General features: G+C 44.3%; 1 protein-coding gene across 1 annotated transcript in view; it reads left to right on the forward strand.

Moving 5' to 3' along the window:
• The window catches only part of Rtf1 (RTF1 homolog, Paf1/RNA polymerase II complex component), a 58,458-nt gene extending 50,870 nt beyond the window's left edge, over positions 1-7,588 (forward strand). The window contains exons 10-18 of the mRNA XM_008846796.3: positions 82-169; positions 266-373; positions 929-1,006; positions 1,511-1,632; positions 1,795-1,852; positions 2,805-2,882; positions 3,653-3,748; positions 5,633-5,744; positions 5,960-7,588. Of these exons, the coding sequence (XP_008845018.1) occupies positions 82-169; positions 266-373; positions 929-1,006; positions 1,511-1,632; positions 1,795-1,852; positions 2,805-2,882; positions 3,653-3,748; positions 5,633-5,744; positions 5,960-6,066 (847 nt within the window). The 3' untranslated portion in view covers positions 6,067-7,588. The remainder of the gene's footprint in view (positions 1-81; positions 170-265; positions 374-928; positions 1,007-1,510; positions 1,633-1,794; positions 1,853-2,804; positions 2,883-3,652; positions 3,749-5,632; positions 5,745-5,959) is intronic.
• Positions 7,589-10,773: the final 3,185 nt, after the last annotated feature.

A 10,773-nucleotide genomic window follows, 5' to 3' on the forward strand; every position in this document is an offset into this window, starting at 1 on the left:
AGCGCACAGTCAGTAGGATTGCGTAGCTGGTCCTAGCGTCAACATGCACATTCTTGGAGATGCTGTCTCTCTTTTATGTAGGCATGGCAATGACCAACGAGTGTTCCGCCTAGAGTTTGTCTCAAACCAAGAATTCACTGAAAGTGAATTCATGAAGTGGAAAGAAGCGGTAAGTGGCTAGGGACTGCCTAACAGGTGTTTGTGAGCAGTGAGAGGCTCTTTCCCAATTCCTTATTGACAAACTTTTTATCACATTTTGGTCCAGATGTTTTCTGCTGGCATGCAGTTACCCACTCTAGATGAAATCAATAAAAAGGAATTATCTATTAAAGAAGCTCTCAATTACAAATTCAATGACCAGGACATTGAAGAGGTAAGAAATTGTATCCCAGAGCCTGGTGGTTCTTTAAGAACCACTGTTTTGAGAGAAACAAGCTTTGCTTTAATTTCTGTCTTGACACTTGTTGCAACACATGAAGATAAAGGAATCCTAATACTGCTGTCTCATTCTTCATACTTCCTCAAGCATTTTTCTACAGATTCTCATCTACACGAGACTACAGAGTCACATGTATGACCAGGGCTTCAGGGTGTATATTCTCCTAGGCTTGGTCCTTCTATAGCTTTCTTTCTCCCAAACATTTCAATAAAATTCTTTGATTCTGTTCTCTTGGACAGTGTCTAGCCTTACAATACCAGACCCTTGTGTTTATTGGTGCATGCTATGTGACCTGGAAGCAGAAGAATCTATGTGACCCTGGAAGCAGTATAATACTCCTTGGACTTGCTTGCTCTCTAGGGCATGACACTGTTATAGGAAGAGCAGCCCCCTTTTAACTAGCTGCTTGCCTCCAAAAGGGGCTTGCTTAGCCTGACTACAAAAGTATTTTAGGAATACCTCACTGCTGATATCTCCTCTCTGGTACAGATTGTAAAAGAGAAAGAAAGGTTCAGAAAAGCTCCACCCAACTATGCTATGAAGAAGACTCAGCTGCTAAAAGAAAAGGTAAAGACTTCTGTCCAAGCCTCTTTGCCTGTCCTCTAAAGAGACAGGGAAATCAAACTTGCCTGTTCATCCTCTGCCAGGTCAGTGGTGGCAGGATTGGGCTTTATCATAAGCAGCACGGGTATTCCTGATTACTAGGCACCTTTCCTTTCTGTAAGTGCAATTGATCCTGTCCCATTTTCCTTCGCTTCCAATCACTTTTGTTTCATGTATAATAAAATACTGTGCGCTCCACTGTGGCAGGTGGTTTTCCATTTCATCTGTCAGGGTGGAATGAGCCTAGTTATGGTAGTTTAGTCCCGTGGGCCCAGATTTTAAAGTTAATGTTGCATATCATTGCCACCGGGCCCAGAACCAGATAGTTAATGGGAAAGGTATACCTTGTCTTTGTAAAGTACTTTTTCAATATTTCTTCACATTTCCTGTCATTGGTTCATCATGATACTTTGTCTGTGCTACATAGAAATAAGAGCACCAAGAGCTCAAATGTTTCTCTGTATGTAGGCCATGGCTGAAGACCTGGGAGATCAGGACAAGGCCAAACAAATTCAAGACCAGTTAAACGAGCTGGAGGAGCGGGCAGAAGCCTTGGACCGCCAGCGGACTAAGAATATATCTGCTATCAGGTCTGTTAGCAAGCCTCTTTGGGTTAGGCCCCTGTCCTTGACCAGCCTATAGCCTTGTACACACCCTGTGCCACACAGACTCCATAGATCTCTGGCCAGGGTTCCATGGCTGCCCCCCTCCTCACACAGTCTACTGACTTATCTCTCTTACTCATCTTGTAGTTACATTAACCAGAGGAATCGGGAGTGGAACATTGTGGAGTCCGAGAAGGCTCTGGTGGTGAGTTATAACTTTATGTGGATCATTGAAAAAATTCAAGTACAGTGATATGAGGCCCAGCATGGTGTCACATACCTGTATTTCCAGCACTTGGGAGGTGGAAGCAGGAGGATCAGGAGTTTAAGGCCAGCCTCAGCTGCATATCAAGTTCAAGGCCAGTCTGGGCTACATAAGACCCTGTTTCAGAAAATAAAATTAGGACCAGCAAGATGACTTGGCAGGTAAAAAAAAAAAAAAAAAAAAAAAAAAAAAAAAAAAAAAAATTGTTTTATAAACACCCGCCACCCCGGAATTTTACCTGCGCAACACCCTGGGGGGGGGGAGAGAAAAACAGCTCACACAAAATAAAAAAAAAAAAAAAAAAAAAAAAAAAAAAAAAAAAAATGCTTGCTATGCAAGCCTGGCACCCTGAATTTGATCCCTGGAACCCACTTAGAGGTGGAAGGAGAGAACTGACTCTACCAAATTGTCCTCTGACCTCTACACACACTATGGCAGGTGTGTCCCTCACACACTAACAAATAAGTAAATGAATAAAGTAAACCTATATGTTACCCAAGCTTAAGTTTTAAATCATTGAAGTAACATGTACACATAACATGCATGCCCCCTTGCTGCATATACACACCATCATTTTTAAATTTCTGGTGAAAAGCAGCATCCTTAGGTCCTGTTTTACCCTTACATTCATTGTTATCAGTCTCTGGCTTACCACATTTCGGTTGCTGCTCCTGTCTCCCTTCTGGTGGGGTTTTTCTTTGTTTTTGTTCTTGTTTTGCAGTGCTGGGCATTGAACCCAGGGTCCCATGTGTGCTAGGCAACTGCTTTACCACTGGAAAAGGATAGACAGCTTTTAACTTTTTTCCTAGTTCCTTGCAAAGATGTTATTTATATGTAAGCTTAGGACAAATGAGAGGAGGGGAGGAGATCTGATGCATGCTTTCTGTTTTAGGCTGAAAGTCACAACATGAAAAACCAACAGATGGATCCGTTTACCAGGCGGCAGTGCAAACCTACCATCGTTTCTAATGTGAGTGCTTAAAGAGGACGTTTTTAGTTGGGACCTAGATTCTAGGACATAAAATGAATTCCATTAGGAAATTAATAAAGAAGTTAAAAATAATGTTTTTCTTGCTGGGATTTGCTTGCCTAAGCTCCTGGGTCTGGATACTTCCTTTTTTATCTGCTGTCAGGCATATGAGTAGTGAAAACCTGGCATGGATTGGTGAAGACCTGGGACTCACCCCACTCTGTACCAGGGTGGGTTTTCAGTGTAGCAGACTTCAGCACAGGTTGAGTATTCTTAATCCAAAATGCTTGTTCCAGAGTTTAGGGTTTTTTAGATTTTGGAATATTTGCAAATATATATTGAGCTATCTTGGGGATGGAACCCAAATCTACAGATGAAACTTCTTTTATATATGCATATGTATACACATCACTGAAGGTAACTTTTTAATCATACTTTTCATGCCCTTGTTTTGATTGCACACAAGGTCAGAGAATTTTCCACGTGTGGCCTATAATATTGCACAAAACATTTTGGATATTAAGAGCATTGTGGATTTGGGTTTTTATACTAGGGATGTTCAGCCTGTGCTGAGTGTTGGTGAGCATGGGCCTGGCTAGCTATTTTGAAGCTTTTAATTGCCCTTTTCAGCTGCCTTGAGGAAAATTCCCCCGAACTGCTAATGGATATGCTGTGGTACTTGTGGGGTTAGTGGGAGTAAATGGGAAAGAATCTGGTATTGGAACTCTGAATGTTGAGCAGTCTTAAAAATAATTTGTTTTCTCTTCTAGTCCAGAGACCCAGCTGTTCAGGCTGCCATTTTGGCCCAGCTAAATGCGAAGTATGGTTCTGGAGTATTACCAGATGCTCCCAAGGAAATGAGCAAGGCAAGTGCAGTATGCCCTGAGGCTGTAGAGCTAGACTTATAGCTAGGACTCTGAGCAGGCCTCCTTATCTGGTTTAGGCCTGATGTTCCTTCCTGTAGGAAGGAACATCGAATTTTGCTTGCAGTTCTTTCTCTATAGTTATTTCTAAGTGTGATCAACACTACTGAATTTTGATAGATAATCTAAACTACTACTTAAGGAACCCTTGACTGTGTCTTAGGCCACTGCCTTCTAGACCTGTGGCACATTTTCCCATGTGAAACAGGAAAAATACTCTTGTGTTCTACCTACCTTACAGGATAGTTAGAAGGAATCAGTGACACGTAAAAGTAAAAGCAAAAAAATGCTAATCCAAGAGAATCTCCTTTTACATATATATGTATTTTTTGTTTTTTTTTTAATGTGTATGAGTGTATTTCCTACATGTATGTGAGTGCACCCATGTCGTGCAATGCCTCGGAGGTCAGAAGAGGGCTTCAGATTCCCCTGGAACTGGAGTTAAGGACAGTTTGTAGCCACCATGTGGGTGCTGGGAATTGAACCCGGGTCCTCTGCAAGGGCAGTCAATGCTCTTAACCACTGAGCCATCTCTCCAGTTCCCAAAACTCCTTTTTTAAAATAAATTTATTTATATTTTATTTATGTCTTTTGAGACAGGGTCTCCCTGTAGCCCCAGCTGGCCTGGAACTCACTTTGTAGACCAGGCTGGCCTCAAACTCACAGACATCCGCCTGCCTCCCCCATGCCTGGCTTGAAACTCCTCTTTTTTTTTTCTCTCTAATATTTATTTCTTTTTTATTTTTTTATGTGTATGCATGTATTGCCTGCATGTAGGTAAGTGCACCCTTGTTGTGCAGTGCCCGCGGAGGTCAGAAGAGGCTGTCGGGCTCCCCTGGGACTGGAGTTACAGACAGTTGTTAGCTGCCATGTGGATGCTGGGATTCGAACCCAGGTCTTCTGCAAGAACAACCAGTGTTCTTAACTGCTGAGCCATTTCTCCAGCCTTGAAACTCCTTTTTTTAAACAAACAAAAAAGTCTCAACTTGGAGAGACATGACCTACTCTGCTTCTTCTGAGTGCTGGGATGTGGTGGCACATGCCTGTAATCCTGGCACTTGTGAGGTAGAAAAGGAGGATCAGGAGTTCAAGACCAGCCTTGGCTACACAGTAAATTTAGAGGCTACCCTGAAGTACATGAGACCTTGTTTCAAAGAAAAAATAAATCGGAGCTGGGGCTGTAGCTCAGTCAGTAGTATGCTTACCTAGCAAGCATGATGCCCAGGACAGCATACATCTCATGTCTATAATCCTAGTATTTAGGAGGTGGGGGAAGATGGATCAGAAATTGAAGGATGTTGAGCTGAAGAAATGGCTTGGTGGTTAAGAGCATACTGCTCTCAGAGGATCTGAGTTTGATTCCCAGCACCCATTATGAGCAGCTCACAGCCATCTGTGACTCCAACTCCAGGAGATACAATACCCTCTTCTGGCCTTCCAGGACACCTGCACTTATGTGCATATATCCTCTCTCTCTCTCTCTCTCTCTCTCTCTCACTCTCTTTCTCTCAAACACACACACACACACACACACACACACACACACACAATTACAAATAATAAAAATCTTAGGCCAAGCTTGATGGTGCACACCTTTAATTCCAGCCTAGCCTAATTGGTGAGCTCCAGGCCAATGAGAGATCCTGTCTGAAAGAAGGTGGATGGCACCTAAGGTTGTCCTCTGTCCTCCATATACATGTGCAGAAGAAAAGGGGGAGCTTTAGGAAAACCTAATGAACTTGAGCGAGAGTTGTGAACATTAGTGACTGCTGCTTCTTGAAATCTACCTGCATTTATGTTTTATAATGTTTCCTTTTCTTGTTGTAGGGTCAGGGAAAGGATAAAGATTTGAATTCCAAATCAGCCAGTGACCTTTCAGAAGACTTGTTCAAAGTACATGATTTTGATGTGAAGATTGACTTACAGGTTCCCAGCTCAGGTATGTGTGTGTATGGACTAGGGGCTGGGGCTCAGGACCAGATAGATATATGGATCTTAGTTTGGAGGCTTGACCATAGAGAAGAAGTTGGGGTAGCAGGATGCCTGTAGAGGGCAGGCTTCAGTCAGGCTTTAAGGCTGCCTGAAGGAATGAAGCCAACAACTAAAAGGTCTTTGTATAGGTCCTTAATTTGCCAATTTGATTTTCTTTCCCAGAGTCAAAAGCTTTGGCCATCACCTCCAAGGCCCCACCAGCCAAGGATGGTGCTCCAAGGAGATCTCTAAACTTAGAAGACTACAAAAAACGACGGGGGCTTATTTGAGCACACTCAGCCTGCTGCTTCCAACCCTGCATGCCCCAGTGTCCTACCTTTCCTCTTTTCCTTTGATTTGCCCTCTTTGGGCTGGAGCAGCAGTGGAATTGGGAAGAGACTCTATAAACTGCCAGTCATCTGTAATATTTGCTGTATAGACCTCCCTTGTCTGCACCATCTCCACCAAACCCCCAGGCCCCACTCAGGGTGGATCTGGGTTGTTAGGGGCTTTTTTCATGTCTTTTAGATTTGCGTTTGTGCCCCCTTCCCCCCTTTATTTTAACCTGAATAGTTTGGCCACTCTGCACACATTCAGTATTACCATGGAGCTGGGGTTCTTGCTGGAGCCCCTGTGGCAATCATGGCAGCACTTCATTGTCCTCTTCAGAACTCCCTTGGGCCCAACCATTGAACATTTGGCTCCTAACCCTTGCAGAGAGTGGAGATTGGGCGTCTGCAGTCTTCTTTCCTCTCTCATCTTTCTCTTCTTCCTGTCTCTATGGAAGAGGGATTTTCAAAACCAGTTTAGTTTTCCAAAAGTGTACATTTATGGGGAGGGAGGGAGGGGGTCTAATTTGAGAGAGCGTGTATGTGTGTGTGTATGTAAGTGTGTGGATTTTTTTTATCATTTTTTAAAATGCAGTACTCTTTGTATCAGTCTGTCATGGGTCTATAGCTGTTTCAGATTTTTTTCAGCTGTACTTGAGCATCTGAAACTGCAAGAAAGAAACTCATTAAATGTGATTCTTACTAAACAGGCCTGGCTGCTGTAGCTGTGTGACTTCCCTTCCCCCTTCCCCATCACTGCCCTACCCTAGAGAAAACTCTTCCCCCATTTAGTCCCGTTGTCCTGCAGGCTGTGTCCTGGCAGGTAGGCAGCAAGCCCACAGCAAATCCCAGAGAGGGCAGCCGAAGTGTCCTGCTCATCCCTCAGACACAGCCTGCAGCTTCTTGGCTGAACATAGTGTATCTTGTCCCGACCCAGTGTACCTGGCTCTTCCTAGTGACTCTGTCCTAGTGACTCTGTTTTGATGTTTGGCAAAAATAACATTTTGTTTTGTTTTTAAGAGAAACTAGTTAACGTGAATGTGGAGAAGGAACACAAAAAGATTTAGGTTGCAAGTGTTACCAGCATGTGCAGTTGTGTGTGTGTGTGTGTGCATATATATATGTGTGTTGAGCATATATATTGTGCAACTAGGGTGAAGCCAGCAAAGAGGTGTGTGTGTCGTTTGGATTGTTTGAAAAGAGATAAGCTGACTGCTTGATAATCATTCTCAGGTGTAAAGCTCCCAGTGTAAATAAAAGTGGCATTTAACAGATCTTTCCAGAACAAAGTACAGCTGACTATATATACACCATGGACTAAGCTAAAGAACAGCTGAGAGCTGCTGATTTCCACAAGAGGAGAGGAACCAAGAAGCTCTGCTCTGTACTCCACTCTACTTTTGTATAAGAATGGGGATGGTGGGAAATCATGGAATTAAGTTGTATTGAAACGAAAATGAACTTACCAGCTCTTCTGAATTGAGCAAAGCCTCAGTGTTGCTTTATCTTAGTTTACATTTTTTTTTTTTTTTTTTTTTTTTTTTTTTTTTTAAAGAAAAAGCAGCAATGGATGGTTTTAAGCATTGTGATTGTAAAATTGGTAAATAAGGCTGTGCCACATAGTTGTGGCACTGTTTGAGGGAAGGAGCTGCAATGGACTCATTACAATCACAGATACTTGAATAGTCCATTGCCTGAAGCTCTTTATAGACTGTTGTGTAAATGTGGAATCACAGAATGTTAAACACCCCCTGGACTCTGGCAGAGTCCTTGAGCTGCTGGGACCTCTCCTATCATGTCAAACTTGGACTTTTTTTTTTCTTCTTCTTGTTTAAAAGACAAAATTGTAGAATCCATATAATTTGCTGGAGTCATTCTGATCCATCATGTAGATCTGTATTTAGTATCATTTGGATTTGGAGAAGTGTCGATTACATTATGGCCGTGTAATAAAATTTTTATTAAAACTGCAACACACTGTAGCCACTTTGCCGCTCCCTCCTCCTGCAGCTGCCAAAACCATGCTGAGATACCAAAAGCACAGGACAGGGAGAACAGCTAACCCAAGAAGATTGGAAGTTAACCTGTCAACTGACTGGCCTGGCCTGATTCCCATCATCAGAGCACCTACCTGCAATCTCAGCTGAGGCAGGACCTCAGCTAGGCATGAGACTTTAACTTTGGCCCACTGACTGGGCTTCAAGGTGGGCCGCAGTGGGCCTTCCTCTGTTCCAGCATAATTCCAGTGTTGAAGGGTATAGCACCTAAGGCTACTTTATACATTTTTCAGTTCCAAGAAGTGAGAGAGTCAGTGTCCAGATGCCCAGCTCATGCTGTGTATAAGTCTGTTGTCTGTCTGATTTCTGACAGATGCAGGGAAAGTCTGCCTCCTGCTCCTTCCCTTCAAAAAGAATGCTTTTGTTATTTTTCTATGAAGTCCAGTCACTCAAACCGTAAAGATATTTGTAAATAAATGATGTCATTTTAACAAGAGATCAGATTTAGTCCAAGGCTTGCATCCTGAGTGGCATTTGAAAGTCCCAGAGAACCTCTCTTGCTCCTCTCCCTCCCCTTCTCCACACTCTGCATTCCCAAAGTGAAAGTGACTCCTCAGCTCTTAAGCAGCCTGGATCCCCAGAGTCCTCATAGTAGTTGCCAACACAGGGTGACCTCCAATTATCTATCCTGGTTTACCTCTATCGGGATAAGAGATCAGTTACCTTTAACTGAGCAAGGTAGGTAGGTGCCTAGTGTGCTGCTTAACCTTAATGAGACTTGTCTTAATGGCTTTCACAACTCCTTAGCCTATCCTATAGGAGGCCAGGGACTTAGTATGGTTGATGCCTCTCTAACCTGACCCACACAAGTGAGCTTTCTGAGGTCTCCCCACAGTGCTGAGACTATCTGAAACCTTTCTGGCTTTTGACGAGGCAACAAGATCCATGGAAACGGCGGGAGCCAGGTGCAAGGGCTGCCTTACCACCTGCTTTGCTTGACTGCTGGGTGCAGTGGGCTCCTTCAAGCAGAGAATCTGAGCAGCAATCAACCCACCTAATTTTCAGTATCTGGATGCTGTGGGGGAGCCACTTGCTGCCTAACTGGGAGGGGAGCACCTCCAGTAGAGGTGGAGGAGAGAAAAGGGTAGGATGGTCAACGCCATCTCCTCAGGTTCTTCCAGGAGGAGAGAAGACAGCTCTCTGGGACACCATGAGTGTAGCCCAACAGCGCTAGGGAACCAGGAAGCTATCAAACTCAATTCAAGTTTTTTGCAAAGTTTCTCAAACCAAAGGCCTCCAATGGGGTCCCTTAAGTTATAACTGGAGCTGAAAAGAGTAGCAGCCATAAGACAGGGTCTACTACAATTTCCCTTTCCTGTAATGCTGCCCCAGAGCCTGGTGAGTGGAGTTTCTTGGCCTAAGGTAGAGTTTGGTCACTGGAGCAGTCACATCTAGGGCTTCCAGTCTGTGCTACAGACCCAAGATAGCCAAGGGCCAAGAGCAGCCCTACTTGGTACAGGGTTCATTCATATCCTAGCTCCAATACTTATTCCTTAAGGACAATCTACCCTATGACACAAGTACCCCATCTTTTGAAATAGATTATCTGAGCTGGGTATGGTAGTGTACACCTTTAATCCCAGCATTTGGGAGGCAGAGGCAGGCAGAGATCTGAACTCTACATAATGAATTCCAGGCCAGCCAGGGGTGAGACCCTTTCTCAAAAAGAAAAAGAAATAGAAAAGGAAATGGATAATCAGAACTGGCCTGTGATCCCAGCATTAGAGAGGCTGAGGTAGGAGGGTTGCAGTTTTTTTTAAGAGCTCTAGCCTAGTTGGCCAAGTGCTTACATGCCCAGTATCCTAGGTTCAATCCCCATCAGCACATGCTTGCAATCCCAGCACTCAGGATGTAGAGGCAGGAAGATCAGAAGTTCAAGGTCATCCTCTGCTATATAGATAGCCAGTGCAAAGCCAATCTGGCCTATGTGAACACTGGGTCTGGCCCTCTAATATACATCCACATTAAAGATTGAGGCTTGAATCTCCCCACCACCAAGAGTATTGAAACTCGAACCAGAAAAGTATAAAGACTCCCAACAAAGTTCTGATCCTTCCCATAACTACACTGATACCATCTTCAAAACATCTGATCACATGCACATTCCTATTTAGATGTTGGTGACCCTGTTTTGCTGAGTGCATGCGGCTCTGAACAGTGCTGACCCACACTCTCATCCACCTATTCTTACCCTGGAATGTGCAGGGTTCATCTCCATCCACTTTCCCTGGAGAATCTCTCACCCTTCAGCAACCAGCACTTGTGGTTTGGGAGCCCTTCCAGCCCCTCCTAGCGCAGCACTTACCACGAGGTGGAGTTAACCCAAACCCAACCAGAGAGCACTTGTGTCCTCCGCATCCCATTCCCAGCATTCAGCGTTGCTTGGTGCTTAATAAATGTGGTGAAAGGAAGGAGGAAGAACCAAGCAGACTTCCTGCTGGAGCAGTCACATCCTGGGCTATCTGACGCCAACGAGCCCGCCCACCGGGTCCCCAGTTTTGGCGCACCGTATCCACACAGCTCGGGGAATGGGAAAGCGCAGCCGTGGGCGCCTCCAGCAGCACAAACCCAGGCCTCCAGTCGGTTAGGTTCTAGAAACGCGGCTGGGACG

This window comes from Nannospalax galili, unplaced genomic scaffold, assembly GCF_000622305.1.
Source record: "Nannospalax galili isolate Female #2095 unplaced genomic scaffold, S.galili_v1.0 scaffold342, whole genome shotgun sequence".
Taxonomy (NCBI): domain Eukaryota; kingdom Metazoa; phylum Chordata; class Mammalia; order Rodentia; family Spalacidae; genus Nannospalax; species Nannospalax galili.